Consider the following 14,231-nt stretch of genomic DNA (forward strand, 5'->3'; position numbering starts at 1 on the left):
TAAAATACTTGACGTGGCTATATTTTTCGGCTGTAAACGGCTTCAAACCGTCGCACGCGATATTGCGCGCCGCCGTGCATTAACGGCTGCGTTTCCCAAACTTTCTCAGTCACGGAACGGAATTCTTTTATGGTTACGAGGTTTATAAAATTTTAAACGTTTGATTCTTAAAAATAATGTTGGATTGATAGGAACTAAAAATCGGAATATCTAAATAGTTTCACAGCATCTATTTTACTTCTACGTTCAGTGAAATACAATTCGAACTGGGTCCTGACTATTGTCGATCGTAAAAGGTGACTTTTCTTTTCCCACCCCTGTTCCGGGCGAATGTAATCTTTTTACCCCGAGAAATTTTCGCTGCCGGAAAGGTGCTCACGGCTAACAACGTCTCTCGTAACGACACGACCGAATAAATGGTCCCAGTGATGCAACGAGAGAGCTTGTAAACTCTTACGAGGGCGCACGCGATCCCGTTGGTTTACATCGCCGATACGAATCGTATCCAGCTGCCGGAGTTTGACGACGATACTGCCAGCACGACGTCGCTTTATTCCGTCGATCCTGGCTTCTCTTCGATGCTTTCGACCCGACCAGAATCGTCGCCCCTCCCTCGTTCGCTCGGCGAAACGACTTAGCTGGATCTAATTCTTATTACCAGAAACGCGAGACGATAAACGTCCAATTTTCCGAGTAAACTGTTACTTCCGGAACGTTGACGCGTCCGTTCTGGCTCGTCTCCTCGTAAAACTTTCGTTTAGAAGCAGATCAAACTTGCTTTCGACCCTAAACTTCTTATGTGTTCTTTTTATGACATAATTGGCCAAGGATAGGCAAAAATGGACGACCATCAAAAGTAACGAGTAGATATTTCAGCTGATAATTACGAAGAGGTCTGAGCTAAAAATCTGATAAATTTCACGAAAAATGTTGAAGAACCCTTCGTGGCGTTTATGAAATTCTAATTTCTAGATCTACATTTAACGACGTTATTGACAATAACTTTGCTTTGAAATTGTATTCGATTTTTTGAGATCGAGGTAATAAAATTCTGCGGTGCAACGTCGACTCCGCAGTCCGGGGAGGCGCCATTGTTTTTTCGCGCGGCATTTGCAAGTAAATGTCACTAGAAGTCGTTCACACCCACGGCGACCGCGTCCTGCGAGGCCGCAAGTGTAAGTAACTAGCTCAAGCCTGGAAGGAACGTTGTCAATAGCGAAAGGTCAATGGAGAACGAGCGTGTTCTCGGGGATTTTCGCCCCGATGCGTCCAGATTTCTGCAGCCACCGAAAGAATTCGAGCAGAATATTCCCGCGCGGCCGGGTCAGCGAAATTCCCCGCTCACAAAGCTACGGAGTCTGACACTTTCGGTCAGGAGAATTCGCTCGTGCGCAGGATTGGCCTTTTCCATTCGGCCGCGAATGAATTTCCATTTCATTACATTACGGGGGGAATTAATCAGTACGCGTCGATTCCACGACGAGGCTCGAAACATCGATAGAACGCTCGAAATATCATCTTCGATCGAAGGGAACAAAGTTCAGGAAAATATTTTAATGCAACCTCGCCGTAACAAACTTGGAAATATTTGGGAAATAATATTATTGGACTTTTGTCGTTTCAGTTTCAACGAACACACTATATAAACAGTCTATAGAGCAGTGTTTACTTCAAAAAATTGCTTTGCGGAGTAGTTTGCATTGCTGGCCATCGCGCAGGTTAGATCAGCACGGCGCATGCGTGCGAGAGAGAAAGATCTGGCGCGTAATACAAAAACAGAGATATTCGAATTTAAAAAGAAACCATTTTAAAGAGGAAGTCTTGCCCCTTCTAACGATGTCACAGTTACGCAGAAAACACTAGTAGCTTCCAAACTGCACGAGTTTAAAATTCGAGTACTTTGAATACGCTTTACCGGGTCATTTATTAAAATATTACCCAACAGTAAGTGAATTATTCGAACAATTTCGTTCGCAACGATTCTGTTAAATGTTTCTGACGTTGCCCGCAATGATTATTTCATGAAATTTCGTTTGCTTCGATAGTCCGTTGGCGTCTATTTAACAAGACTAACACGATTTCAATTAAACCGGTTAAACGAGCTGTCCGAAATTTGGATATACAGTAAACGAGAGCTAATCGGCTCCGCGGATGTGGACTGAGCAGAAAATGCGAACGATAGGAAATCGAACGATGGTTTTGCGTTCGAACTTTTCGAAGAAAATTATATTCGTCGGTGACTTATCTGTCCGTAACTTCGTCGGGTCGGACCAGTCGTCGGATTCGCTCGTTGAAATTTTATTCCGGCTTAATCGAGGGAAAGAAGAATTACTTTGGAAATATTCGACTCGAATGGAATTCCTCGAGCAAGGTCGACTCGCTGTCACGGCAAACGGGGGGTTGCGTCTCGGTCGAAATTTATTAGAACCTGCAACGGATAATGCACCTCGGAGATGCAACTTCGCGGACGAGCATGCACTTAATCGCATTAAGAGATTGAAGCATGTCCGTGGCAGGCAGGGACTACGGAACTTAAACAAATGTTCGTCATACGCACCCTCTGCGCGGAATATTCATTGTGGTACTCGACAAGCTCTGTCCACACGTTCAGCAAGTCAATCTGAATGCAAAATATCCTGTACATCGCGTTATTTTATATATTTCATACCCGCGTGAGGATCGGGGACCACTTGCTCCTGATACAGAAGCCATATAAACAATAAATGCAACGCAAATAATGCACCATTCGAAAATCTCCCTGTTGCTCGAAAATTATCGGATAATCGAATGTGAAAAGCTAATTCCCCTGGTAGGCAGAGCAGAACAGATTTTTCATATTCGATTATCGTTTGTTACAAGCCCGTTTACCAGTTACATTAATTTATTCGCCATCAAGAAGTTGTCAAGATTAATGGTAATTAGGTTCCAAGTTTATTAAATAACTGTCGGAAGTTTCCGGTGGACCTAATAAATAATAATACGCTTGTACCGAGTGTACTCTTTATTTCCCGCGAAAAGGATGGCCTCTATCGATTATGATTTAATTACACGCTTCTGTTTCCGCCTTTCGGGTTCTTCGGCCGGAAGGAAGACCGCGAACTTGGGCTTTCTCCCTACTTTCAGGCATTATAAATTCTGCGAATGTTTCAGAGGACCGACCCTTTGCGATAAAGAGTCCGTTAATTACGGACTAATGAACGGTGCAAGCGACGACAGCGGGCGCGGAAGTCTTCGACTTTATTTCCGCTCGTCAAAAAGTTGATGGTTAAAGGACTTTCGCGGACGAGTCGCGGCAAACGATGCCAACGGGCCGCTTTCATGGCTCGGAACACTTTATCGAGCGCGAATTCTCTCGAGTGCGGGGCTGGTACCCTTTCAAGTGTCCTCCGAGCTCCCTTTCTGCGAGTCGACCGAAGCTTTGGCGAAATATTTCACGGCGAGCGGCCCCTTTTGTTGTAGAAACGTCGCAACTAGCCTGGCGAACGGTCGAAACACGTAAATCGGCCTCTTAAACGCCAACCACGCGGATGGGAAACGAACCTGTACGCTGTTAATCGCAACCGGCCACTGTTCTCCAAAATGGTGGCGCTGGAAAGGCGCCTGGCCGTCCAAAGAGAAAGAACATTTTTTACGCCACAATTAATGATGATTTAACTAAGGAATATCGTAAAACAATGTTAAACAGTATATAAAATACAATCCAATTCCATAATATCCAAATAAAATGAACGTTTACACCGTCTCTGTAAAAGTGACACAATTTAGAATTAATTGCATCGAAACAAAAATTCGTGGTCTCTAAATTTATTTTACAACGCAGAGCTCTTTTTTTAGGAGAGCTCGTTGCTAAAAGTTCAGAAATCGCTTGAATAGACGATGACCTTCGACTCTTGTCCCCATTTAACGCCCGCATTTCCGTCTGATCTCTTTATTTGTCAAGCTTTTTCGATAAAACTTTGTAGGCGGATAGAGGGTCGCGAGTATTTGACTTTTATTCAGCCAATAATGCAGCTCCCGCTCTCGAGTAACAATTTTTACGTCGAATTCGAAAATAGGTTCATCTTCATCGTTATTATTAAATAATCCGTCCATTGAAAAATAAAACAAAATAAACAAGACTGAGTGTTCTCTTCGCCGAATCATATTTTAAATCTGCCTCGTGGTTCACCTTTGTTATATGAATAAATTAAAGAGCTTGGAGAGGACTGACACCAGGGGTCAAAGGTGATTTTCATAAATATCTCCTGAACTGTTGGCCATCCACATTTCCTATCGAACATAGGTCACATATTTTATCCGTCCATGTACTTTTAATCATTTAAATTTATAATAATCCACTTCGTTTCCAACATTATTTGTTGATTATTTGGAAAATCCTCGAGCAAAACAATACAATTTAATATTAATTTCTACCTGAGGAAGGTCGAAACGCAATATTTCTAGCAAATATCTAGAGAAACAAAGTTAGTATACCATTCGGGATTTAATAGACACAATAGAAAGGAAAATGCATTAGGTTGAAGAGGATTCAGAGAAATATAACAAGGGATGTTATGAATCGTTTAAGCATATAGCTGACTTATTTAAAATTAGTCAAAAGTGATAAAAACACTCCGAGAACGAAAATAAATTAATATCTCTACACCGGAAGAGCGAAACGATGAACGGGGAACTAATGTAAACCAAGTTCGTTTCCCCGACCTCCAGACAGAAATTAATAAATGTATTATGGTACTTACTCCACCCTACAAAGTTTCATTAATATTCAAGTGTTATGGTTCGCGTGGTTGCCTTGTTAGAAGCACTTGCTCGTCTAATTCAGCCGTAATAAAGCGTGGAATTATCCGGCCCCTCGTCGATTCGCCATTTTTCTCACCGGGGACGCGGAAAATTTGAAATATTTCAGGGTCGTACGAAAGACATCTGGCCGGATTCTCCGACTCTCCATTTTCGTCAGGATCGTGAAATTCGTCGATGCGTCTTCGCGTTCCTCGGCTTCCGTCAGTCCAACCACCGAGATTTTTTACAAGACTGATCTACGGCCGTAGGCTTTCGAGACATATTGGATTCGACTGGCCGGGATTCACCGGGATCTCTTATTCCCCGCCCAGACTTCAAAATTCTGGGCTTCACTACCACGCCTTCGAGGTTGAATTATCGCGCGATTTCGAGTTCCATGGGTGACCGGAGACGGCTGCGTTTGTCAGATTGACAGAGCTATAAATGTCAGACGCTCGGAATATATATGGGAGCTTAGGCGGAGAAGATCCGATAACTTACTGCGCGGCAGACACCGAAAACAAATTTCACCGGATCCGCGAACAATTTTAGCGCGTTCCCGTAATCTTCCGTGTTTATGGATCAGCCCGTAGAAGCTTTGAAACAATAATATTTCCGATACTGGCGTAAAATATTTCCCTTGTTCCGTCTCGTCGAAGGGAAACGAGGCGTTTAAGGCGGCTCGTTTAAGCGAAACACCCGGTGTATAAAAATCTCGCGGCTAAAGGGTTTTAAAGGGCGACGAGGTGCGGAACTTGAATACACCCGGCCGCGAAAACAAAGAAATGGAAAAGACTGTCGTCCTCTTCCCGTTTCTTTTTTTTTTTCTCTCCTTTCTCCGTCCGCGAACGCCGGCAAACTAATCGCGTTAAAAGATTGAAGTACCGCTGCCTCCGACTAGCCAACGAGGACCAGACCTCCGCCCCCCAACCCCCACCCGTCCGAGCGGCGTTTCAATCGTCGAGTATTTTTGCTCCTCATTTGTCACCGGTCGGAAAAATCCGTGGACGGCGGAGGGGCGCGACGGTGCCCGGCGTCGGCGTCTTCTGCGGCTGCGAGATTGTCAGCCGTCGTAATAGCGACCCCGACGGTGAATTACGGCTGGGAGAAGTGAGGGTGAATGTTAAGGAAGATTCATTTCCGACACTCCTTTTCTTCGTCTGCGCCGGACTTTTGCGGATCTTCGTCGAGCGGACACGAAAACTCGGATCCGGGAGCCTTGGAACAGGGATAGGATACGTTTGCACTTGTTCTTAATTTATTTAACAATATTTAAATCGTTCGAATACGTTTATTATTTGCTTGTACCAATGGAGGCTTTCTAGTAAGTCGTTCATATTCAATAAGTATGAAATTATATAGCGTCAAAGTAAACTTCAAAATAAACACAGAAGACAGGATAAATTATAGTAGTTGGTATAGTCGTCGAATAGGGGATGAAACGCCCTTTAAAATGAGGGTTCAAACGAGGCGATAGCGTAATTAGTTCCGGAGATATGAGGGTTCGAAGCGTTTGTTTACGTCACGAGGTCATTGACCGCGCATCAGACGGAGACAGAGGTAGTCCAAATTAAAAAAATTACCTTCTACATAAATTACGATATTTCCGAAACAGAAAGTCCGATCGACAAAAACCAAAAACCATTTTAAAGAGGAAGGTTTACCACCGCTAATGGCGGCTCGATAATGTATAAAACACTAGTAGTTTCGAAACTGCACGAGTTCAAAATTTTAGTATTTTCAATACGCGTTAGTAGACGTTTCTAAGAATTTAAAAAACTGTGATTTAAATCTTGAGAATCTTCTGTAAAGATGATTTAAGTCTTCAACAATTCCAATGTTAGCTGATTTTAATATCGTCCGAATGGTAAGTCTGGAACAATTGACGGTGCAGTCGAAACAAAGGAATGTTTTGTTCTGTTTGTCAACGCGCATTCTAATGTCTCCTTTAAATTTGCATAATCGCGTGCGAAGAAGGTAGCCGAAAAAGCCAATGACACGGTCGCCCAAAATGAATAAGGAAACCGCGTTTTCCGCGAGTCCTCGAGTATTCGAGCAAAATCCATCCAATCTCGGTGCACGCGACGTCATAGCCGGGGCCGACAGTGCCTAATAAAGCGGCCGGGAGATTGCAAACCGTCTTAATAAACCATTAGATCCGCGACACGGGCCATTATTCTTGCATTACACGTATTCGTGGCGCGGATGCGACCGCTTAATGGCGCGCGGCGCTGGATTTTACACTGGAGACGTATCGCGCGAACTTAATGCCGACTTCAGTCAACAAGAACGGCTTAACCCGACAGGCTTAGCCCGTTGATTCCGCGTCAAGCGACGCCTTGTTCCCTGTCGCAGGATCTCGTCTACCGGTTTCTTCGGTTGATAGAGGGAATTTGGTATTACCTAGCGCGGAGTAGAGCACTAGTCGAGTAATCCAATACGCTGGAAGCATTCGAGTACCTAGCACTAACTCCGAACATTCGGGTATTCGAATATCATTATTCGAACATCTGCACTAGAATGTGATTATTCGAATATGATCGTTCGAACATCCAGTAATTTAATACTCGAATACTTTGAAAGCATTCGAATGTGTATTCTTGGGTATTCGAATGTGATTATTTGAATACGATGTGTGATTGGCAATGATTTTGAAAGCCCTATTGAAAGGCCTAACTAAAGAGCAATGGAAATATAAACAAATTCTAAACTGCACTTGATAGCCTCGAGTGTTTAGTCTAAACGTTGCGTAACAGTGTCGTTTATCAAGTTTCGTAGCAAGCGACGCGATGGAAATTTTAACATTTTCAGACCTCCAGGACGGAGGCGAAAATTTGTTTTTTTTTCTTTTTTGTGCAGACGTTTCGGATTAGTCGATCCGTTAGATCCGTGACACGGAAGAGATTCGCGTGTACGTAATAACAGGTCGCTCTTAGTCACGATACACTGCCACCCCGAGCTGCGATAACGCTCGGTAAGTTAAAATGCGATTTTTACACTTCCGGCCTGCTGTCCGTTGGACGGACGTTGCAACAAGTTTCCGCGGGAGGTCTCACGGTTACTGGACTTTGAATCGAGATTTCCTGATCGCATCGCGCGGTTTTACATACGGTGCACGATAAGCAACAGAGTTCCGACCGAAACTTCCCGCTACTCGTACAGTTTTTCTGTATTCGAACATTCTACTGATCCAAATATTCCACAAACGTGAGTGGAACACTTCAGAGATTCAAATATTTGACGAATATAATTCGAATTATGCTCTAGTCGAATATTTAAATATAGATTATATTCGAGTATAATTCGAGTACCATTCGAATACCAAACTATATTATATTCATTACATGAAATCAATATGTACTGAGTTGTTTCATTGACATCGTAGATACACCGAATTAAACATTAAATTGATGGAATGATATTTTTATAATATCCCACTTACTATTCTCAAAGTATTTCTCAAGCACAAAGAACGACGTTTCTAAAATTGACTCTCCTCGTTAAAGCAACCCCGAGAAACTGACCGTGCTATTTATTAAAGCCCCGCGTAATAACGGCTTCGAGTTAAGTACGTTTTTATATGCACCTTCCACTGCATAACACATGTAATACTGCGTACGACATTAACGTCTCGGAATTCGTTTCACTTTGTCACGTTTCGCCGGTTGATTAATAATACATTCGCACGGCACAACTGCATTTTGCTGCATGATCTAGCGCGAAATGTTTCCGTTTTATTGTCGTGGACCTGTGACATTTCGTTTCTTGATCCTTCTACTTTTAGAACTGTTCCAGCTCGTGCACGTGAACAATAACAAATAAACGACAATTTCACTAATTCTAAGTTTCATTTTATAGCCATCGGTAGTTATATTTTCTGTTTCGTTTGGAAATAATGTGTAACAACCCTTAAATTGTTTCAAAATTAACCCTGACACGGTTGTTTGAAAACATCGCAGTTTACGGCACTCGGTGTTTGCAGTCTAAACATTCGACACTTATCTGAGAAAACACAGGTCTCAGACGAGCCTGGTGTGGCTCCTTAATTGTTTAGAAAATATAGACTCCGAGAAGCGTGAGGAGCTTTCGACGTGACTTCTCTCACGTGCACACTCTGCTCCAGAGAGAACAAACTAATACTGTGTTGGCGGAGACAGTACATTTTCAGTACACTTTACCAAACCAGCGTTTCCAAACCTTTTCAAATTACCTCGACTTCTATGCAAACTAAAATTCTATACTCGACAAACGCACTGAAAATTTTCACGTTTTCTTGTTTGCTAAACTAAATGTCTTCAAAGTACTGGAATAATATTATTTTAAAAAGAAAAATTTGTTTACTGTCCCTACGCCTCTTCAGGTGTGTCATTTTTCTCATTTCCCCGACTATTACTGTTTCCAATTCTACACGTGTTTGCTCGCGATAGGTATGGCAGTGTAATTAATCTAGCGGGCGATCATAAGTGTCGACGTGACTACCTAGAACAGGATGCTAATCATGTGATATGGAAATTCCCAGATGGAAGGAACGACGCGATCCAGAAACTCTGTCAGCGACAATTAAGTATGTCACTGTATTTTATATGTACATAAGCAATGATCCTGTATAAGGTTGACTAGTGTGACTGAAAAATTGCCTTTAACATAATTCTCACTACTGCAAAAAGTTAAGGTGTAAATTCGATATTCGCTGCTTTCAAGCAACGAAAACGCGAATTCGGAAGTGAACGAAGAAACCGAGAAATCGTTTTCCGGTCTCGAAACTTTTTCAGCGCATTCTGGGGGCTCATTGGCCCGACAACAGGTAGCCCCGAATCGCTCGAGACTTAATTGCACGTATTAATAACGCCCCGGCGAGTTCGCATTCGAGTTCGAACGGTGGAGCAGATACCAAAAATTCGCGCCGAAAAAAACTTGCCCGTTCCGGTCACGAGCGAGGGTTAATTAAACAGCGAAGGGCTCGCGTTCCCCGCTCGGACGGCACGAGCCCTCCAATTAGTAACAAACAACGTGATCAATGGGTACGATAAACTTTGTCGTTCGAACGACCGCAAGCGAAATCCATTTTTCCGAACGAACCGTTCGCGGAGCCGCTCGAACAGATCGACGAGAGTTTAAAAATCGTAAAACAACGTAAAAAGAATAAAATTCACGAAAGTGCATTTAAGCTCCGTTCAGGCTCCCGTTTCGTTCGAACGCCGTGCAGCTTTAATAAAAGAAGTTACGCACCGTTTCCCTTTATAAGTCGGATATCGACAAGGTGGACGAGCGGAATATCGATGGGGGAAAAAATAAAAATACAAAGATACGAGACAAGGGTGAGACTGCATTTGGAGAAAAGGAAAATGCTGCGAAGTCGTAGGAGTCAGCTCCGTGGACCGAACTGTCGGGCATAGAAATCCAATCGTGCAGGGCGTTTTGTACAGGCCAACGTAAGCTAGTTTCGAGGGGTTCGGGATAAGGGTGGGTTTCGTCGCTGCATAAAAGGCAACCCGTCCGATACTCCCTATCCACGTCCTGTACCCACCCTTGTCACGTGACCGCTACAGGACACGCCGTGAAAATACTTCTAACCTTACATCGATGGAAGGGAATAATTATAGAACCTATTTTCACAAATATTTAATTTTCTTCAATCCTCTAATGTGACCTAAGACGTGTCACGAGACCTCTGTATATCACGAACGACAAAGCAACTACTCGATATTGAATTGAAACTAAAACTACCCTCAAAATGTGTTTTTGCTAGTCGATGGAACTAATATTATTATAAAAAATAACACATTTTCTATGACGCACCTGACATTTAGGACGATCGAGTCGGAATATATCTCAAACTCGTCGACAAGAATTAACCCTATCTTCACGATCCAACTCCCCCGTCTTTCGAGACTTAATTCGATGCATTTGGATCGGAGCCCCAAGCTCGATCCGTCCCAAGTAATCCGTCGTTCCAGGCAGGCAAACAATGAATTCAACTTCTACGAGTAATTATGTGCTTAATCGACCGGTTTCGGCGTGTTAAGCCGTCGAATCGGACGGTCGAGGAACATCAGGCGCGATTGTCAGTCGCCGCGAAGACGGATAAATTGTTTTGCAACGGGGATCGAGGACCATTGAACGCCTCGTTACCGTTCTTCATCCCGCGCAATTTTCACGGTGATTCCCCCGGCCATTTAATTCCACGTCTCGGGTGGGTTTCCTCGCAAAAAGAAACTACATTTTTCTTCCAACGTTTTCTCAAACCCTACGACACCAAAACTAGAGTCTATCGTCTCGAAACACAAGGGAACCCATTTGCATCATCGACGTATTAAAATATTTGTATATAAATCTCCGGAAGAAAGAAAAGGAAGAAAAATCGTAGCGATAAGGGCGCATTTTTCATTTCTTCCGTACGATGCAAACGAGTTAAAAGTGAAACGCGATCCGGCAATCTGTCATCCACAACAGCGGCGTTGCAACGCATCCAGTGTCTCGAGGAAATAATTAACTCCCCGATATCGGCCTCGCCTCGTCCGAGACCTCGCCGAGCAAATTGTGTTTTAAACATTTAACCTACCCCGGAACCGTGCACCGGTGTCGAGTATCATCGCGTGTCGTCGACCCTGTGTGGGTCCCGTTACGCGTCCGTCATACTTCATCGTCCGGTTTCCCATCGACTAACCGAGGAACCCAAAGGCTCTGAGCTGGCCTTACCTTGCACTTGGGGTACTCTTCCTCCGGCGTGGGTCGCTTCCAGCCCAACAACGGCGGGATGCAGACCAGAGCCGACAGCAGCCACACCAGAGCGATCATCAGAGCTGCCCTGGCCGGAGTCCTCTTCTTCAGATACTCTACCGCCTGCGTGATGCTCCAGTATCTGTCGAGGCTGATCAGACAGAGGTTCATGATGCTAGCGGTGCACAGTAACACGTCCATGGCCGAGTATATGTCGCACCACCAATAGCCGAAGATCCAGTATCCCATGATCTCGTTGGCCAACGAGAACGGCATGATCACCAGGCCCAGAAAAAAATCGGCCACCGCCAGGCTGGCTATGAACCAATTCTGAATGTTCTTCAACGCTTTCTCGGTGGCGATCGCGATGATCACCAGCATGTTACCCACGACGATCACGATCATCAACAACGTAGCAAGGATGGACGCGAGGACGATCTGCGGCATCGTGTAGCCCGAGGGGTACAGGCTACCGCCGTAGACGATGTAGGTGTCGTTGTTCAGACTGCTGTTCCACGAGTACACCAGACTCTCGTTGAAGGAGTCGTTGTACGGTCCGACGTCCTCCATGATCCCGCCCAAACCGAACAGCAGCTCTAGCTCCCTCAGTCCTGCGGCGTCGTCCTTGTCGGTGCTGACGCCGGCGGTGCTGTTCAGACCGACGGTGCTCCCCTCGCCGCTCCCTGCGACGTCCAGCTCGTCGTTCTCGTCACCGACGAGGAAAGGCAGCCCCGACGCGCTGTCCTCGGCAACGAATCGAGCACCTAGGTCGGGCCTGGCGCACGCACAGTCCGTCCTCTCGGATCGTTGCTCGTCAGGCCGACGGCTCGGCTCGCTGGGTCCTCCGGGATGTTGCTCGTCGCTCGGGATCGCGGTACTCGAGTGGGCCTCGTTTACGGAAGACGTAGTGCCACCTGTTGGTCGAGACCACGTCATGTTCTCCTCGAAGACGCTGGTGGACGCCGTGCTCGAACTACTGGCGTCGATGGTCATAATGCTGCCGAGGAGCGGCATCACTCGCACCCTCGCCGTCGACTGTTGATGCTATCTCGACGAAGTCGGGCCTGACGCGGCGGCCGCGCGCGGATAGCAGCGTGCTCCGGGTGCCAGCTCGAGTAGCAGCAGCAACAGGATGGTGGTGGTCTCGTCGCATCTCGAGGCCAGGGGCGTCATGCCCGTTTCAGGATGATGGCATCGTCAGCGAACGGACAGTGTCTCGGTGCTGCCTCCGTAGCCCTTCACGATCGTATGAGAACCACTGTTCCTCGATCACACCGGCGCACTCTCAATGGACGTTACGCACTGTCCTCGCGGCCGTCCGGAGGTTTGGGCCTTGATTTATTGCTTGCGTGAGTCGCGGCTACCTCGGTGCCCCCTTTGGACCGGTCTCACGATGACGGAGTTAATACGGAAAGAGCGTACCGAAAAGATTTATGGATAGCTGGCTTGGCTGGATTAAGGAGATAAAAGTAGATGGAACGAGACGGAGAAGAAGAAAGGGATAGAGACTGCGAACGGGCGTGAAAAATTGGTCCCCCTTTTCTTATTTTTTCTTTTTCTTTTACCTTCTTTTTAGATTAAACTCGACCGGCCTCCGGACGCCGGGATGATTTTCGGAGCCGATCCCCGAGGTCCCACCGCGACGAAAACGCGTCGGAAACGCTATTCCGCCCTTCGCGACCCGGTCGAGCGTTCGACGACCGACCTCTTCCCACCTCCCTCCCCCCCCCTCCAGGAGTGTTTCTACGCGCGGCTCGGCGTGTTGCTTGCGCCCCAACGACGCCCGCGAGCTAATTAATTATCGCGCCGCTGCTAAAAAGGCTAAGCGCTGGATACCCGTACTGCTCCGACTTGCTTTTGCGAATTGTATTCTTACACGTTTTAATTAATTAATTAATTAATTTATTTATTTTTTTTTGTTTTGTATTTTTCGTTAACACGAAATCGAAACCGGAAAATCGAGAGATTATTAGAAGCTACCCTTAACACGTTTTATACACAATTGTACATCGATTTTTTCCGCCGTTTCACGGGGGGAGTTCGGTGCACGCACTGACCGCGTACGCGTCGATTATTACTTACGGGGATCGCTGTGGAGAACGGGTAAAAAAAGGGGGGACGAGAAGAAAGGAGTCGACGGACCCTTATGTACACCTATTTACACGCTCGAGATTCGTCGACACACGCCCCTGAACCCTCCACCGGCTCGTTCTTTAACCCTCGCCTCGTTCGACACTGGGGATCAACAGGATCTGCACACCGTTCGCTCGCGACTCAGAGTCCTCGCACCGGAAACGCGTGGGACCGCGCGCGTCAGCTGATCACCGATTATCCCTACGCGTACGGACCATTCGCTCGATGACGATCGACGGAAGATTCCGGACAGCCGACGGCGTCACGCTGCTAGCTTCTCCTCCGTGCTTGACACCCTCGATGCCTCTTCGTTCGACGCATTTCCCATCGGAGCCCGGCGATCACTCGGCCATAGTGTCACCGCCGTGTACGGGAACACCCATTCGACTCTCACGACATCCTTCGTACGCGGCTCTGTAACGTCCTGGCGTTGTCTCGCGTCGCGATGATCCACGGAGCAGCGCGCACACGGTTACGGTCTCCTTCTTCCGGACTCCTCCTCGCGGCGAGCACACGCGCGGGAAAGCTCGTCGTGGCGCGTACGAAAGAGAGACGCGAACGTACGCGTACGGGCCGCCGGAAAAAACCCAGAAATTCCG

At 46.2% G+C, this 14,231-nt stretch overlaps 1 protein-coding gene across 1 annotated transcript in view; it reads right to left on the minus strand.

Annotated features, from left to right (window-relative positions):
- LOC122405192 (alpha-2 adrenergic receptor) overlaps positions 1-12,513 on the minus strand; it is a 145,684-nt gene extending 133,171 nt beyond the window's left edge. Inside the window, exon 1 of the mRNA XM_043409737.1 lies at positions 11,479-12,513. Within this exon, the coding sequence (XP_043265672.1) occupies positions 11,479-12,513 (1,035 nt within the window). The remainder of the gene's footprint in view (positions 1-11,478) is intronic.
- Between the last annotated feature and the right edge of the window lie 1,718 nt (positions 12,514-14,231).

The sequence above is a fragment of the Colletes gigas genome, unplaced genomic scaffold, assembly GCF_013123115.1.
Source record: "Colletes gigas isolate AHSC1104 unplaced genomic scaffold, ASM1312311v1 Colletes_gigas_Sc00004, whole genome shotgun sequence".
Lineage (NCBI taxonomy): Eukaryota > Metazoa > Arthropoda > Insecta > Hymenoptera > Colletidae > Colletes > Colletes gigas.